Genomic DNA, 18,968 nt, shown 5'->3' with positions numbered 1-18,968 from the left:
AAGAAACAGAATAGCGCTCGGTACTTTAGAGAGAGGTTACATACAATGTCAAAGAGACAGGGGGATACAATGGAGAAATTTGTGGACAGGATAAGGGAAATTAATGAGTATACTTACGAGTTGGGTCAGAGCGATGAAGCGAATAGTGTTCTGTTGCAGGAGGTTGAGCAAAGGGCACTTGATGTATTTTTGAGAGGGTTGCTGGCGCATATGTCATAGAAAGTGCGTGAAGGGACTCTGAAAGATTTGTATTCAGCCATTCAGCTGGCAATTCAATGTGAGGAAATAGACGTGTCAACAGGGGTATGCGAAAGACAAACAGTGTTTACAGCAGGAGTGAAATGATTTAAGTGTGGTCGTACGGGACATGTACAGAGGCAATGTACCTAGTCACCGAGGAATAAAGGGAGGAGTGGAAATAGGCAGTGGGGAGGATGGAGAAGTGGAGACGGGAGAGGTGGACAAACGTCAAACAGCAGAGGGGGCCCAAGAACCACCTAAGGGGGAGCTCCCGTTTAATTTTAGTGCTACGAATACCTGTGGAGTGGTGGAATGTTCAATGGTAGGATCCATAGGAACTAAAAAGTTTAAGGTCTTGTTGAACACAGGGGCGCAAGTGTCAGTGGCTACTAGGAATATAATGGGACGGAGGAAGCTAGACCCACCACGTTATAGGTTGCGTGGCGTGGGGAATAAGGAGGTCTCGACTTTGGGGTCGGTGACAGTTGACTTTCGAATAGAGGAAGTCCAATTTAATGCATGCATGGAGGTAGTACCATGGGTAAGAGAGGGCTACGACATGCTCCTAGGAGTAGATTTCTTGCATCAACATCATGCCAAAATTGACCTTGGACAATGAACTGTGGAACTTGGTGGAATGTTATTTCAGCTAGGGGAAACTGTTGTCAATGCAAGGCTGTCGCGAGGGGCGTTCAATGTAATGAACAAGCCAATTGAACCACGTACATTAGCATTAAGGCTTAATTCGCGTGAGTGTGTGTCTAGGAGCACTGTTAAGCTGCTTTGGGTAAGTGTGGAGTCGAATCTACCTGTGGGTACATTATGTGTTATTGAACCATGAAGTTTTGGGTCCACTGGGTTGTTTTGTGGAATGCAGTGTTGTGCGTGTACAGGAGGGGAACAACGGGTGAGTAGTTCCTGTGAACATGGATAATTTTAGCACTATAGACGCGAATTTGAGGAAAAGAGTTTTAGTAGCAAAATTGGATGTGCCAGATGATGAAGACTGGGGTTCGAGACATAGGCGAAGTGATCAACCACTAACTGCTGATAGAACTGCATTGTGTGACAAAATTAAGCACTTGAAAGGAGGAGAAAGAGAGCACATGAAAGAATTATTGTGGGAATTTAAGGATTTGTTTTTTCCACAAGGGCCGTTACCAGCAACTCCATTAGTTCAACATAGGATACCAACAGGTAATAAAGCACCTGTTTACCATAAACCATACAGTATACCGAGGTATTTGCAGCCAATTGTGGAGGATTTCATTGATCAGTAGCTTGCGGACGATATTATACAGCATAGTAATAGTTGCTGGAGAATCGGCATTGTCATTGTGCCTAAAAAATTTATGGATGGAACTAAGAAATATAGGTTCTGTTGTGACTACCGATACCTCAATAATAAGACAGTAATGGACGCATACCCAATTCAAAACATATCGGAGACTTTGGATCACTTAAGAAAGTGTCAGTACTTTTCTACGATGGATTTGACAAGTGGTTATCATCAATTAGAGGTGGCTCTAGAGGATCATCCAAAAACTGCTTTCACTACTCCTGGAGGCCATTACCAGTACATTAGAATGCCATTCAGTTTGAAAAATGCTCCGGCAACGATTCAAAGGTTGCTAGACAGTGTCTTGAGGGGCTTGCAACCACGGCAGTGTCTGATCTATTTGGATGACATTATAGTGTTTTCAAGTAGTATAAAGCAACACAGACAGCGGTTAAGAGAAGTCTTTATGAGGTTAAGAACAGCTCATTTGACGTTGAGCCTGGAGAAGTGTCGTTTTGCATTAGAAGAAGTAAAATATTTGGGTTATATTATCAGTAAGGATGGAGTGTGAACAGATCCAAGGTTGGTACAGGCTGTAAGGGATTTTCAGGAACCGAAAACAGTTAAGAAAGTCGCAGTCATTTATCAGAATTTGCAATTTTTATTGAAAGTTCGTGAAGGGTTTTGCAGATTTAGCACAACCATTGATGCAATTGTTACAGAAGGGTGTGAAATTTGAGTGGACAGAAGAGCGTCAGAAAGCGTTTGACAAACTGAAAGAAGTGATAACATCAAGTCCAGTTCTTGTGTTTCCAGATTTTGAAAAGGCGTTTATACTAGCATGTGATGCATCAAATCGAGCATTAGGGTGTGTTCTTAGTCAGGAAATTGATGATAAAGAACATTCTGTAGCCTATGCGTCTAGGAAGCTGAATGCAGCAAAGAGGAATTACTCAACAACTGAGAGGGAGATGCTTAGCGTAATCTATGGAATCACATATTTTAAATGTTATTTATGTGGGAGAAGATTTCAGGTATTGACAGATCATGCTACACTGAAGTGGTTGTTGGGTTGAAGGATCCGTCCACTGGACTCGCTAGATGGGCTGTGAGGCTCAGTGAATTCGACTACGAGGTGGTGCACAAGCCTGGGAAGAAGCACGGTAATGCGGATGCACTAAGTAGGAAGGTGGCGAAAGTAGAATTCATAGGTTATGATCTAGCAGTATGGCAAGAATTACAGGACAGGGACAATGATTGTAAATTGCATCAGACACAGCCACAATTTAATATGTACAATAGTCTTCTGTGCAGGGAAACGAAGTTAGGGCCAAAGGTAGTAGTGCCAGTGAAGCCGAAGGATGAGGTTTTAAAGGAAGCATATGATCACGTGTTATCTGGTCATGGAGGGTGCAGAACGACGAATAGGAGAGTGGCGGAGTATTGGTGGAGAGGTAGGAAAGTAGATGTGGATCAGTATGTCAAGAGTTGCATACCATGTGCACAGACAGCAGATTTGAGCCGGAAACAGATACAGCTACAACGATTACCGGAAGCAACATGTCCATTTTCTTTGTTGGGGATTGAAGTCTTAGGACCTTCCAGGCAAACACCATCGGGAAACAGATTCGTTCTGACAATAAGAGACCATTTTTAGAAGTGTGTGGAGATGGTGGCTATGCAAAATCAACATGCAGCAATGGTCACGCAAGCGTTAGGAAACAACTGGATTTTGAAGTTTGGTGTACCGGAGACAATAATTACTGACCAAGGGACCAACTTCACGTCAGATTTAATGAAGGAACTGTGTAAATTGTTGAGCATAAAGAAGTTGAGGACAAGCGTGTTGTGTCCACAGGCCAACGGAAAGACAGAACGGGTACACAGAACAATTGGGAAGATGCTGAGTTTTTATGTGGATTCTCATCGCCATCAGTGGACAAGTATTTGAAGCATATTGTACGTGCATACACTGCAAAAGTCCATACAAATACTGGTTTGTCTCCATAATGAGGTAGTGTAAGGGCGAAAAATGCCGTCACAGTTTGATTTGGTGAGGCTACAGAAAAGAAGGACCGGTGAATCTGTACATCAATTCGCAAGCACGATTTGGGATGTTTGGAGACGGGTACAAAAGGTGAATACAAAGGCTTTGGAAAGGCAGGAAGACGCAGTAAAGGGGAAAGTAAGTTGACCGCAGTATAAAGTGGGGCAATGGGTAATGCTGTCTAGCCCCTATACGCAAAAAGGGAAAATGAGGAAGTTCCTCACGAGGTATAAAGGGCCAAAGCATATTGTTGAAACCACATCCCCGTTAATGTTAAGCTTTAGCTGACAACTAGAACAACGATAGTACACACTGGGTGGTTACGGCCATTTAATGGTTGCCCGGATGTGAGTCCAGGCATGTCACAGGAAGGAAAGAGGAAGAAAGAGAGAGTGAAGAGAGGTGCTACGCACAGAGAAAACCAGGAAGATAGAGTACAGCATGAAGAACCGTATGCTTTGTGATCCAGAAAGTAGTAGAGTATTTGTAGTTTTTTTTTCTTGTTATGTATCACTGGGTTTGTGCAGAGTTATTAGGCATTGTATTTTCATATATTGTATGTATTTTAGAAAATAGCCTTCTGCGGACAGCAGTCCTTTTAAAGATGGAGGAAAAAGGGAAGTGTAGCATCCGACGTATGTGGATTGTTGTTGGAGGAGAAATCAAATGCATAAAAACACGGGGAACTGCCGTAAGTCAGTAACATCTTGCCACGATATTTCGGCACAAAGTCTTTTGGCCATCTTCAGGTGAGTACAGCTGTAGAAGTACTGGCGAATACGCGCTGAGCTCTGCTATTTAAAGCCAAAGGAGGCTGCATTGCGCATGCGCTGCGCATGTACTGTTTAGGGTGCGCGTTCACAACTCCGTGCGCTGCGCCTGGCGCCCTCCGCGGTGGAAACTTGGCAGTTCGATATCAGATCGATCTTCATCTTTATACCGATAACTATGTTGACTACGAAGTTTCTCTACAATGGGATTCCAAGTGGAATTTAACTGGTAACCGCTATCTCGATTGATAAGAGTCTCGCTGTCTTACAATTTTATTTCTATGGATTCATTTATAATTGAACTCAGGAAATTTGATGTTTGAGCCACAATTTTTGTATCATTGTAATTCATAGAGTGGCCAGTAGAAATGCAATGTTAAGCGATTGCAGACTTGGTGGGTTGCAGAAGGCGAGTATGCCGCTGGTGTTCCACAATACGTTCCTGCACCGCTCTTGTTGTCTGCCCTATATATGACTTGCCGCAATCACAAGGAATCTTGTAGACACCTGATTTATGTAGGCCCAGGTCATCTTTAACGGATCCCACCAGTGATGATATTTTAGGAGTAGGGCGAAAGATGACTCTAACTTGATGCTTCCTCAATATTCTACCTATCTGTGACGAGATGTTCACAATAAAAGGTAGATAAGCCATTGACCTGAAGACCTCTTCTTCTTCTTCCTTGTTGCATCGTTTGTAGGACTGCATAGCTATGTTCACTTGCTTAGTTGAAAAGCCATTCATCAGAAATACTTTTTGCAGGTGTTTCAGTTCCGCTTGAAGACTGTAGACGTCAGAAATAGTATGGGCACGGTGGATTAAAGTTTTAAGGACACCCAGTGTTTGTGCTGGATGGTGGCAACTGGTAGCTTGCAGATACATATCTGTATGGGTCGGTTTCCTATACACCAAATGACCAAGGCCATAGGCATTTGCCTATAACTGGTTTAAGCAGTGATGCCAGAAATTTTGCTAGGTCGGAGGTGGCTGCCCCAATGTTGCTCACGATCGGACATAATGGTACATTTTCCTTATGGATCTTAGGCAGTCAATATAGCCTGGAAGGAACCACACTATATGGTTTCAATCTCTTGATGACCTCCTTCGATAGAGAACTATTTGACAAGAGTTCTGCTGTTTTTCGCATAACTCGGCTCGTGGGGTCCTTATCAATTTTGTGATAGGTGGAATCACATAATACAACATTGATCTTATTGATGTACTCATCCTTTGTCATAAGAACCATAGAATTTCATTTGTCCAATTTTAAGACCACTGTATCCACATCTGCTCTTAAATTACGGAGAGCTCTCCTTTCCATAGGTTAGATATTAGTCTTCATAGCTGCACCTCTAGTCAGCCTCATGGCGTGGACCGTCTCCAGGAATTTTTACATCATATGAATTTCATACATGAAAATATTAAGTTCATTATGGAAACTGAAAAAGATGGTTGTTTGCCATTTTTAGATGTTCTGGTATGGCGCAAAAATGATGGCACACTTGGTCATTCGGTGTATAGGAAACCGACCCATACAGATTTGTATCTGCAAGCTACCAGTTGCCACCATCCAGCACAAACAATGGGTGTCCTTAAAACTTTAATCCACCGTGCTCATACTATTTCTGACGTCTACAGTCTTCAAGCGGAACTGAAACACCTGCAAAAAGTATTTCTGATGAATGGCTTTTCAACTAAGCAAGTGAACATAGCTATGCAGTCCTACAAACGATGCAACAAGGAAGAAGAAGAAGAGGTCTTCAGGTCAACGGCTTATCTACCTTTTATTGTGAACATCTCGTCACAGATAGGTAGAATATTGAGGAAGCATCAAGTTAGAGTCATCTTTCGCCCTACTCCTAAAATATCATCACTGGTGGGATCCGTTAAAGATGACCTGGGCCTACGTAAATCAGGTGTCTACAAGATTCCTTGTGATTGTGGCAAGTCATATATAGGGCAGACAACAAGAGCGGTGCAGGAACGTATTGTGGAACACCAGCGGCATACTCGCCTTCTGCAACCCACTAAGTCTGCAATCGCTTAACATTGCATTTCTACTGGCCACTCTATGAATTACAATGATACAAAAATTGTGGCTCAAACATCAAATTTCCTGAGTTCAATTATAAATGAATCCATAGAAATAAAATTGTAAGACAGCGAGACTCTTATCAATCGAGATGGCGGTTACCAGTTAAATTCCACTTGGAATCCCATTGTAGAGAAACTTCGTAGTCAACGTAGTTATCGGTATAAAGATGAAGATCGATCTGATATCGAACTGCCAAGTTTCCACCGCGGAGGGCGCCAGGCGCAGCGCACGGAGTTGTGAACGCGCACCCTAAACAGTACATGCGCAGCGCATGCGCAATGCAGCCTCCTTTGGCTTTAAATAGCAGAGCTCAGCGCGTATTCGCCAGTACTTCTACAGCTGTACTCACCTGAAGATGGCCAAAAGACTTTGTGCCGAAATATCGTGGCAAGATGTTACTGACTTACGGCAGTTCTCCCATGTTTTTATGGAACAATCAGTACGCCAGGAAAATGTCAAACATCAAATCAAATGCAGTTCTGGAGAAATAAATGTGTCGGAGTAAACTCTGCGGCAAAGCCGTAATAAATATGTGTTGAATGATGTCAGAGTCGTATGATTTCCTGTTTAAATTTTTAGTTACCGACAGTGCTGGGTCAGGAAAGTCGTGTTTATTGCACCAGTTCATTTAATGTAATTTAAGGATGAAAGTAGTCACACAATTGGTGTTTAGTTTGGATCGAAAATAGTGAATGTTGGAGGAAAATCTGTGAAGTTACAAATATGGGACACAAGCACAGTGCAGTTATTTTTAGCCATGGGGAAAGGAATAGACTGTCCAGGAGACATTGTGGAGCCAAAACTGAGCTTGCAACGGGTTGGGATGCATTGGATCTTCTCCACCTATGAGAATTTGGTAGTGGTAGCAAGTTGTTTTGAGGGGGGAGCTTTTGCGGAAGCAAAACATATGGAGCTCGAGGGGAGCGGAATTTTATATCAATGGAACTAAGTGTAACATAATCGGACCAACTTTCCACGCGTCAGCGTCAATTTCAGGAGTCACACAATTGAATGTTACACAGCCACAGCTGTACTGGCCACAAGCCACTTTAGAGTTTTTGCCAAGGCAGAATCTGACCTTGTTAAATCAAACTCTGGAGCCAAGTCTGTTGAGATCCATAAACCAGTTCATTTTAGAGCAAGAGGGGCGCATATCAGATGAACAGCTTGTGCAACATGTTGCTCAGTATAGGAAAAGACAATAGCAAATAATGATCATTTTGAGCATCTTTGTGCCAAGTGTCATTGCAACCTTAACTTTGTTATGCATTGTTTTCTTTCTGATCAGGCAGAGAGCGAATTCCAAGAGGGAACCTAGGGTAGTCCAAGTCCCAGTGGATTGGATACCGAGGGCGTGAGACGAGTAGGTAAGGAGTTGATCGAGCATTGGTTGTCCAGTAAGGAATTTTTTACGTTTTGTTTCATGTATGTGTTTTAAGGGGCACTAGACCACATTCAAGTTTTCTAAAAGTAAGGAAACATGTCATAGGTGCTGACCCAAACAAGTTAAGAGCTAGTTAAGGGTCGACCGAGGGACCAGGTCTTTCCGAAGGGGGGAACAATGTAGCAGCACCACCATTTAGGATAGGGAAAGTTAGTTTTGTGCAATATTCTGAGCACAAGTTACAGCCAGGTGCAGGCCGGATTGCAGTGAGTTATGCATACGAACAGTCGTGAAGTAGAACAGAGGCCACAGGGCCGTCAAAGTGCTGAAAGAGTTTACGTAGCGGTTTTGCATGTCGCAATTCACAGGTACAACGGGCCCACTGGCCAACCTAGCGTGTTATGAGTAGATGACGCGAAGCGGCGCGTATGGCAAAACAGAGGTGCACAGCCGAGTGTAAATAGGTGTGGGTTTCTAATGAGATTCATTCAAGTGTGACAGCTCTCCTGGATGGCGGGGCGTGTCACACCACCGGCTACACACAGCAGCAGATGGGGCACCAGCATTCGACCCTCTGAGGCCACCTTGGGACATTCAAGTGTGGCAGCTCTCCTGGATGTGTCGTGTCACACCAACAGCTACACGCAGCAGCAGATGGGGCGCCAGTGTTCCAGTCCACGGCGGGTCACTGGTTCGACCCTCTGAGTCCGACGCGGGGTCTACAGCCAGCCAGCGGTGGGCCACTCCGCGGCTCACTACTGCAGGCAGTCGTCCTGGCTTCCAACACACGCCGGAGGCATCCCGAGGTGAGGGCCACAGATTCAGACGCCGGATCGTGCGCACTTGTTGTTACCGCAATCTCGGCCATGCCGGAGAGAAGCGCGCAGCTCGCCGCCTGCGGCGAGCATCGAATGGTGCCGAGTCGGCAGGGATGCAGACCACTGAGTCAACTGCCAGCATCCTGACGATGACACAACTCCGCTGGCGTACAAGGCCGGCACGCAGTGCGTGCAAGGGTCGCTGAGGCAGTCATTCCACGCCAAGCTGTTTCGCAGACAACAAAGTGGTGTCCTCAGCATAGCGGGATCCAGTGACGCAGACTGAGGTGAACACGGCACTGTAGTTGGAAACAATAAATCACTTGGAAAGCTCGGACGAGTCTTAATACGGTGCCTTCTACCTCTTCCCGCTACATTTGGTCATCCTGATACATTTGGTGACAGAAGTTGCCACTACAGTAAGAAAACAAAGGTAATTCATTGGTAACAACGCAGTTTGGAAGCTTATACTCATTTACTTGTGACGAAAAATGGTAGGTTTTTGTTGCACTGTATTTTGCAATAAACAGTGGAGATCGGAGGACTGGTAAATAAAACAATAAATCTTACCTCAATTTTAACACATAATTGTCTAATGTAATGAAAAAATACTGCCTGCCAAACAAGATCGAATCCTGAGATCCGTGCACTAAATTCGCATATGTAGGCCCGCAGCCACACGCTAATGTGAATACTTGGGTTGCGATGACAAGGTGCAACACACTGACAGGCCCAACCGCTGCACATGCACTGAGGTATGTCATCTGGTGATGTCGCATGTTCAACATTTGTTATCCACTTTTGGGTTATTTGCCAACATTGCAGCCCCCTGTATCTTATATTACTTGTCTCAGTATTATATACATCACTTCAGAGGTTTTTAAATGTTAATAAGAATCACCCAGCATATGATCTATACTTGGGCATTAATCACTTTTGTCACTTCAGACAAGTGCAATGTGGTCCAAAGTCTTGAAACTCTTTCTATACAAGTTTTATTTTCAATCACTCATTATTCCTTTGAGGGAGGTGCTTTTGATTGATTTTTAGGTGTGCCTGAAGGGCTGAACTTGGGGCCTTTACTGTAGATTTGGTTGCAATTTTTGTAGGTGGTGTGGAGAAGACAGCAAGTTTTGACATTAAGTCCACAATTGCACATGGACTTGCAGGTGTAATAGTCCATGCTGACTTTCATTCTAAGGTTTGTGCAGATTAGGCTGTTCCAACTCAAGTGCCTGTCAGTGGAATCTAGAGTGCCTGCCCGTGGGCAGCCAGATGCACGTGGGCAAACAGCTGATGCACGGACAGTCAGGTAGTCGGGCCATAGCCTACTCAGCAATTGTACTGCCTTGGTCAAGCGCAAAATTGTCAAGTGGCTCACAAATGAGTACAACAAGTGCAACAGGGCTGCGTGGCCAGTAGTTTATACTACTTACGTCTGCCCACAGGCAAAATGACATGCAAGCATGCTCCACAGAGCTGTCTTGTAATAACCTAGTGTAGATAAATCCTCTTCCTGCCAAGATGATTTCGCAACGGTCAGAGACAATGAGAATATAGTGTACGGAAATCGGGCAATATAAATTGTATATGCTTCAGACTAATACGTTCATCCCACGATCTTGATAGCCTCTATTTTCTTCTCCTCTAAGAAAGTTGTATGGTCTGAAGTTGCACAGTGCTCAGCTCCATACTGGAGGATTCCCTGAAGAGTTCATAGAGAACTGTGATGTTGAATACACAGTTCCATTCTCACACACTGGCAGGTTGTCTTTCGTGTGTGTTGCGTGTCCATCACACAACATCGTTGTGTATTCATAATTTCCGCACTTGAAATGATACAATGAGTTGGGGATTTACAACCTCATCTTAAGCGGGATAAACCCTGCTGTTATATGTTCTGCCAATGAGGGAAAATCGAGTGTTTACATGAATTCAACTGTCTCCTTCAGCTCATTATGTATTCTCTTCATATTATTCTACAGGTCTGTTACCCCTTCCCTTTACTAGGCTTATACCTTGTATATCAATTCTTGTTAAGCCTTTACACACAACACTCTTGTTAAAAATGAGTATGTCGGATAGTCCTGATACTACTGAGCGAGCAATTCGTCACTGTATATCTGCTCGGCTTGATAGGAAATAGCAGCGTCTACCAAAAGTGTTCCCTTTCTGAACTGCTTTTCAGATTTTTGCGTTTCAGCAACTGATGAAGACTCAGGGTCCTGTTACTATTGGACAGTCTCTCACAAATTGATGCTATCAGTGCACTATTAGAAGCCCTCTTATCGGAGCAATTCACCCATGGAACTGGGAGTGTTTAGCATTTGTAAGAACTGATGTATTTTCATCCTGTGAGAAGTCAGGGTCTTAAAATGAGACACAGGTGAGTCCCAGATATTTCAGTAGGAATAATGCAATTTGGGAGAGGCAGATGTCCAGTATATTGGCGATTAATGATAGTTTCATCTCAACAGTCTTCCATCCCATCATCTCTCTCTCTGTCTTCATTCAATGCAGATGAATAGTGTGCTATTGTGCGCTACATCTCCAACTGTGAATGGGAAAATGTATATTGAATACACATTCAGTTTGCCAAAATTCATTAAAGGAACATTTCAAGCTTATATCATGCGCACATTGTCACTTTACAGCAAGAAGGTTTGTCATCATGGACAGTTGCCCACTAAATTGGAATATACCACAGTGATGACATTCAAACGTCAGCCACTAACAGGAGACAAAAAATGTTGCAGATGTGTCTTATGGTCGACATCAGCTGACATCTGCTATCCTGCTACCTGTAAAAAGGGACTCGAAGGTATGCCATGGAGAACACAAAAAACAACCTGTGGGCTACCTTTTTGGAGGCAACAAGGTCTGTGCCAAGTCAAACAGTACATGATTGCCTTCACACAATCTATTTGGTTTCTAGCAATCAGATTACAAACAACAGTACAAACACACCTGTTCCATGTGGAATGAGGAAGTTTGGCATGGGAACTTGGATCAGGGCACCAAGTTCACCACACTGATCAGTGCAGTATTTGTTTGACACCCAGCAACTGTAACTAATGAGTGTGAGGGCAGCCAAGTACCAATGCATTCTCACTGGGTCAGCAGGGTAGTGGGTCAGTCAAGTTGTGGGTTGGTATTCTGTAAGGACGTTGGATGCCTCTAATGCCATCTATGGTAACCTGAGAGTTGTGCAGCATTATAACACACCGCTCCAATGTATTGTCCACTCTACAATCAACAGTTTGATGGTGGGTTCCCATTTCAAGACAATGCCACACTAGCACACTATGGTCACCTAATGAACATCTTCCTACAGGAGACAAGAATCAACCAAGCTGAATGGCCTGTGGCATCTGCTGATATTAATCCAACTGAACATGTTTGGGCCTCGTAACTTGCAGTATGTTGTTATGCTCGGGATTAATTGGAACTTGCCATGTGTCATTGCAGGATGACACAGTGATGACTGCAGGAGAGCTGTCACTTAATAGTGAGACAGGCTTGAGAAGCAATGCCTCAACTACCTCATGGATAGCATGCCAAGGAAGATCCAAGCAAGTTACAGTGGAGCGAGTGAAGCAGTACAGTACTGAATGTCACCCAGTAGAAGAGCTTGATTCTCAGATGTGCAAGGATTTGTACATTTGAACAGTTGCCTTTATTTTGGTTATTGTTTTCATTTTACTTCAGAAGAAAATTACTTATTTAGTTTCATAAAGCTTATACTTTCATTCCCTGCACTCCCCGGCCCCCACAAATCTATGTATACAATTGCGTTACAGCTTTCCAACCTGACATTTGCCTTGTTATATGACACTAGACTGCAATGTGACGGACAACATAATTACAGTGCTCAAAAACTTATTTAAGTTCAAAAAACCCATCTTCTACAAAGGTAACTATATTAAAAAGTCACTGAAGAAGCAAAATAATTAACCAATATATATTCAATTACTGAGAAGTGACAGGGCGAAATAATTCCAGTGCTAATACCAATAGATCCTTGCACTTGCAAATTTTATGATATAAACACTGTTTTGATTGGTGGGGAATGTACTTTATGCACATGTAAATGGTGTCATTTCATTTAATAAAGTAATGTATACATACCTAATGGAAGTATATGTTGCAAATCAACAGTTGTTTCAATTCCATTAGTTTCAAACTTAACATCACATCTTCCATCAATGTTGAGTGCTATTACTGTAGCATGGGCCCATAGACTGTTGTCACTTTTTACTAAAGCCTTGACTCCAGGTTGGACAGCAGAAAAGTCAGGTTCACTATAAAAGAAAGGAAACTTGTATTTTTGTGTTAAGTTATTTCTTGAAAATATGTAATTTGTTATATGCACTGACTGAAACAATATGATGGGTCTACTGAAGTGTATGACGGAAAATATTGGCCATATTACACAGATAAACTGTATTTGAAGACCAAATAAGAAAATTTAGAAGTAACTCTGAACTCTGTCAATGAATATACAAACGATATTTGTGGCTGAACCAACAAAACAGGATTTAAACTGAACACTATAAGATCACAAGCAATCATAATAGGTTACTAAGGGCTCACTAGCCCAGTCTACGTGAATCAATTCTGCAGAGAACTATCCTTATTATACAAACATAGAATATACAATTAGAATACACTGTGTTTGTTTTATCAACTCCTCAATTATCACAACACAAAAATCTTTCTGCATCGGTGTAGTCCATCAATCCAATGGAAGAGATCCACATGATATTTCAGTACCTACCTCTGATAAGTACAACTGTCACTGCAGCCTCCATAACAAGAAACTACCAACACTATGTAGCAATCACGGTTCACTAAATCTCTGATATCCTTTAAATGAGAAATCTACTGTCAGGGCCAGAAAACACCTGCACAAATTGGGTAGCAATGACTTGTGCATATACCGTGAAGTTAAAATAAATGAAAGTTTTCAAGAGCATTCCAAAACATCTACAGACGGAAAAGTCAAGAAAGCACAAGGTATAATACTGCAAAGTTCATGATTAATGATACATGAAATTAATGATAGCATGAACGTACCAGGAGAAAACATGTGGTACAATTTCAACAATGTTTTGGCAAGATGGATGTCACATTTGTTGGACAATGGCCAAAAACCAATCAGAAAACAAATTCCTTGGGAATCATTGGACCCTTTTCAATAGAATCTTCTCATTTTGTCCACAGATTTATTACATATACCCCATGGATCCACCATTTAAGTCAAGAAATAAAATGGAAATTTAAGCAAAGGATAAAAGCTAACGGCCATGCACCAGAAATTGGGAAGTTGATTTCATCTGCTGGAAAGGTTATGACCCAAGTTTTCAAAGATGCAAAAGAGATTATTCATAACTATTATCATAAGCTCCCCTGGAGACAGCACACTAACAACATGTAATTCTGCACTTAAGCTTTAATAATCACCTCAATTTGGAGAGGAGTAGTGTCCATAAGTTTCTTTTGGCATACCACACACAGCTGAAGCCACTCACTGATGATTAGATCCCATGGATCTATCATATTTCAGTGATTCTGATTGCTATGTTTCACTTGCCATTTCAAATAGTGCCAGACATTTCCTAGTGGATTGAGATCAAGTGATTTGATGGGCAAGTCCAAGTGTGATAGGGTGCCTGAATGACTGTCAAACCAAGAAGGTATGGGCAGTCCTGTGAATCCAGTTGTTTTCTTCTTGGAACACAGGACCATTGACAACATGCTCATCATCACGAAGCTGTACAAGGAAGGGCAACACTGGTCACTGAGAATGTTGAAATAAGCATGATGGTTCATGTTCACGGTAATTAGAGTGAATGGACTCAAGGTCATGGTAGAAAAACCATCACGAAAACATCACAGAACTCCCCTCCCCCCCCCCCCCTCCCCCCAGCCTGAACTACATTCTCCTCGTACTACAAGTTAAATGCCTCATTTGTCCATCAGTGTACAAAACACCTGGCATCAATCAATGGGCCTTAGGTGCACTCAATGACTTGCATCTATTAAAAGGCAAAACCACAACCCTTCACTTCTTACTAGACAACTCTGGTCAGTTATTTGGCTCATCAAGTATGTGGAGCTTTACACGTTGCTGTAAGCAATCTCATTTTGCAAGGAATCCGACCCCAGATGTCCAATGCTTACCCTTCCTTTCGCAATTTATACACTAGTTGAGATGGACCTGCACTCACAGAAAGTGGCAATTCCAGTTCACTCTGAAACTGATTGACACTGCCACAGTGTGGCACTCATCTCCTGTTGCTGTGTCTTAGGATCTTTTTAAGACTGTGTTATATGTCTGTAAGCGGTGCATCATTCCTTGTAAATACAGTGGACAGTCTGCATAGATACATACACAAATTGAACAACTTCATTCAGTGTGGTGACAGGCATACCCAAACACGATAGCTCCTTTCTGCCATTCTGTCACGGCTCCACTTCGACAACTCTTACTGCGCTGATTCCATACAACTGATTGGTACGCACACACCAGTTCACTGCCGTGACTTATGCCAGCTGTGGTGGAGGTGGGGGGTCACATGATTGGTATCAGATCTACAAAAGTCTGAAGCACCAAATGTGCTTCTTTAGGAGTGAGATAAGCATTTTGTCCAGTGAGATTACAAAGAGTAAAATAATAACCAACAAATACTACAAATGTCTTCTGGACCTGCTGGATGAAAAAAACATGTGAGAAGCCTATACTGCTAAAGGGAGAAAAAGTCTTTCAACATAATGCACCTGTTTATGAAAGTGCTTGGCAATTGGAAAACTGAAGAATTTGCAGTAAGAATTGTTAAAATAGCTGCCCTGTTCATCAAATGTGGCACACTGACTTTGACCATTCCCCATACGTAAAGAAATTTTTGGCTGGTAAATATTTTGAGTCTAAGCTGTTATAGCAGCTATACATAAAGGGATAGGCAAAATAATGTGAGCAATGGTAGTAATGGGATGGTTGTGTTTGACAGTCAACAATGCAGGTCAGGCACATGTCACACTGGACTGTGCATTTTAAGTACAGACTAGGCATCAGTGCAGGTTGTTTATGAGTAGTGCACACTTTGTATTTGCATTCAGAGGCTGAGGTCGACGTGCAGTGAAAGAACTAACAGAGGTCCAAAGAGGGTAGATAATGGATGCTGATTAGCTGGAGCATCAGTCACCAAGACAGCCAACTTACTGAATGTTTCAAGAGCAACTGTTTCAACAGTCATGACAGCCTACACAAAAAATGGAAAGACATTATCCTGTAAATGTAATAGTGGGTGTAAATTAAAACTAAATAACAGAGATCGTTGTACGATAACACGAATTGTGTCAAAACAACACAAAACCATGGTGGATAAACTGACTGCACGGCTCAATAGCCATCTTCAAGACACTATTGACACTGTCGGCCAAGAACTTCATAAAGGGAATATTCATGTGCGAGCTGCTATACCAAAACCATTAGTGACAACAACCACACAAAGAAGTGTAAAATGGAAATTTAAGCAAAGGATAAAAGCCAATGGCCATGCACCAGAAACTGGGAAGTTGATTTCATCTGCTGCAAAGGTTATGACCCGAGCTGTCAAAGATGCAAAAGAGATTATTCATAACTATGATCATAAGCGCCTCTGGAGACAGCGCACACTAACATGTAATTCTGCACTTAGCTTTAATAATCACCTCAATTTGGAGAGGAGTAGTGTCCATAAGTTTCTTCTGGCATGCCACATACAGCTGAAGCCACTCACTCATGATTAGATCCCATGGATCTATCATATTTCAGTGATTTTGGTGGCTATGTTTCACCTGCCATTTCAAATAGTGCCAGACATTTCGTAATGGATTGAGATCAAGTGATTTGATGGGCAAGTCCAAGTATGACAGTGTGCCTTAATGATTGTCAAACCAAGAAAGTATGGGCAGTCCTGTGAATCCTGTGAGCATCAGTGGAAACACAGCCAATGATTATGTGAACATTTTAGGTGATCAGATGCCCCCCATGATTCAAATGTTGTTCCCCAATAATGATACCATATTTCAGCACGATAATGCACCCACTCACACAGCCAGGTCAGTACAATCATGGTATGGGGAGCGTGCAACTGAAATGCTGCGTCTTCCTTGGCCAGCACACTCCCCGGACTTGAACATTATCGAACCCTTATGGGCGGTATTGGAGCGCAGACTCTGGAGCAGATTTCTGCCTCCCTTGTCACAACAGGAATTTGAAGAGGTGCTGATCGAAGAGTGGCATAACATTCCACTGGAGACTACACAATCATTATATGCCAGTACTCCAAGAAGAATCGCAACTGTATTATGGGCAAATGGGGGTCCAATCCCTTATTAATAAACCATTCCCATGTACAGGTGTTCAGATTATTTTGTATATCCCCTGTAGGTATAGAGCAGCTCTTTCAGAGTCACACTCACTAGAAACAAATGTTGTAACAATGCTTTAGCCTAAAAGAAAATCACATAATAAATTAGTAATTTTTACCAAAAAACACTCTTTCACTGCCAGACTGAGAACTTTTCATCTTCCCCTTTTAAGGATAAAAATACTTATTGTCTTACTACACTCCTGGAAATGGAAAAAAGAACACATTGACACCGGTGTGTCAGACCCACCATACTTGCTCCGGACACTGCGAGAGGGCTGTACAAGCAATGATCACACGCCCGGCACAGCGGACACACCAGGAACCGCGGTGTTGGCCGTCGAATGGCGCTAGCTGCGCAGCATTTGTGCACCGCCGCCGTCAGTGTCAGCCAGTTTGCCGTGGCATACGGAGCTCCATCGCAGTCTTTAACACTGGTAGCATGCCGCGACAGCGTGGACGTGAACCGTATGTGCAGTTGACAGACTTTGAGCGAGGGCGTATAGTGGGCATGCGGGAGGCCGGGTGGACGTACCACCGAATTGCTCAACACGTGGGGCGTGAGGTCTCCACAGTACATCGATGTTGTCGCCAGTGGTCGGCGGAAGTTGCACGTGCCCGTCGACCTGGGACCAGACCGCAGCGACGCACGGATGCATGCCAAAACCGTAGGATCCTACGCAGTGCCGTAGGAGACCGCACCGCCACTTCCCAGCAAATTAGGGACACTGTTGCTCCTGGGGTATCAGCGAGGACCATTCGCAACCGTCTCCATGAAGCTGGGCTACGGTCCCGCACACCGTTAGGCCGTCTTCCGCTCACGCCCCAACATCGTGCGGCCTGCCTCCAGTGGTGTCACGACAGGCGTGAATGGAGGGACGAATGGAGACGTGTCGTCTTCAGCGATGAGAGTCGCTTCTGCCTTGGTGCCAATGATGGTCGTATGCGTGTTTGGCGCCGTGCAGGTGAGCGCCACAATCAGGACTGCATATGACCGAGGCACACAGGGCCAACACCCGGCATCATGGTGTGGGGAGCGATCTCCTACACTGGCCGTACACCACTGGTGATCGTCGAGGGGACACTGAATAGTGCACGGTACATCCAAACCGTCATCGAACCCATCGTTCTACCATTCCTAGACCGGCAAGGGAACTTGCTGTTCCAACAGGACAATGCACGTCCGCATGTATCCCGTGCCACCCAACGTGCTCTAGAAGGTGTAAGTCAACTACCCTGGCCAGCACGATCTCCGGATCTGTCCCCCATTGAGCATGTTTGGGACTGGATGAAGCGTCGTCTCACGCGGTCTGCACGTCCAGCACGAACGCTGGTCCAACTGAGGCGCCAGGTGGAAATGGCATGGCAAGCCGTTCCACAGGACTACATCCAGCATCTCTAGAATCGTCTCCATGGGAGAATAGCAGCCTGCATTGCTGCGAAAGGTGGATATACACTGTACTAGTGCCGACATTGTGCATGCTCTGTTGCCTGTGTCTATGTGCCTGTGGTTCTGTCAGTGTGATCATGTGATGTATCTGACCCCAGGAATGTGTCAATAAAGTTTCCCCTTCCTGGGACAATGAATTCATGGTGTTCTTATTTCAATTCCCAGGAGTGTATGTTACACACACATTCATACACAGTCACTTCTTCTTTCACCTTGACACAGACCTCTCTTTTACTGTAAACTAATTAATGATAACTTAAACAATACAATCCTGCCAGTTAGTGTATTTTATATTACCCTTTTAATGAAGTTAAATACACTAAGTCAATATACTTTTAAAAATAACTGTTAGCTTTAACTCACACAATGTTGCACGGAGATGTTATCTCTAATATTTTCTTGGTCTGACTGATTAATAGTGTGCTTTTAGGTGTTAAGCCAAGTTTTTGATTCCGTCCAAACTAGTCATT

General features: G+C 43.4%; 1 protein-coding gene across 5 annotated transcripts in view; it reads right to left on the bottom strand.

Annotated features, from left to right (window-relative positions):
* Positions 1-18,968, bottom strand: part of LOC126248068 (zinc finger CCCH-type with G patch domain-containing protein) — a 162,880-nt gene that overhangs the window by 71,205 nt on the left and 72,707 nt on the right. For all 5 annotated transcript variants that reach the window (XM_049948710.1, XM_049948711.1, XM_049948709.1 and 2 more), the window contains one exon: positions 12,763-12,935. In XM_049948710.1, the coding sequence (XP_049804667.1) occupies positions 12,763-12,935 (173 nt within the window). The remainder of the gene's footprint in view (positions 1-12,762; positions 12,936-18,968) is intronic.

The sequence above is a fragment of the Schistocerca nitens genome, chromosome 3 (genome assembly GCF_023898315.1).
Source record: "Schistocerca nitens isolate TAMUIC-IGC-003100 chromosome 3, iqSchNite1.1, whole genome shotgun sequence".
Lineage (NCBI taxonomy): Eukaryota > Metazoa > Arthropoda > Insecta > Orthoptera > Acrididae > Schistocerca > Schistocerca nitens.
Note: the sequence above shows the minus strand (reverse complement) of the source record. Positions and strands in the feature narration are given on the sequence as shown.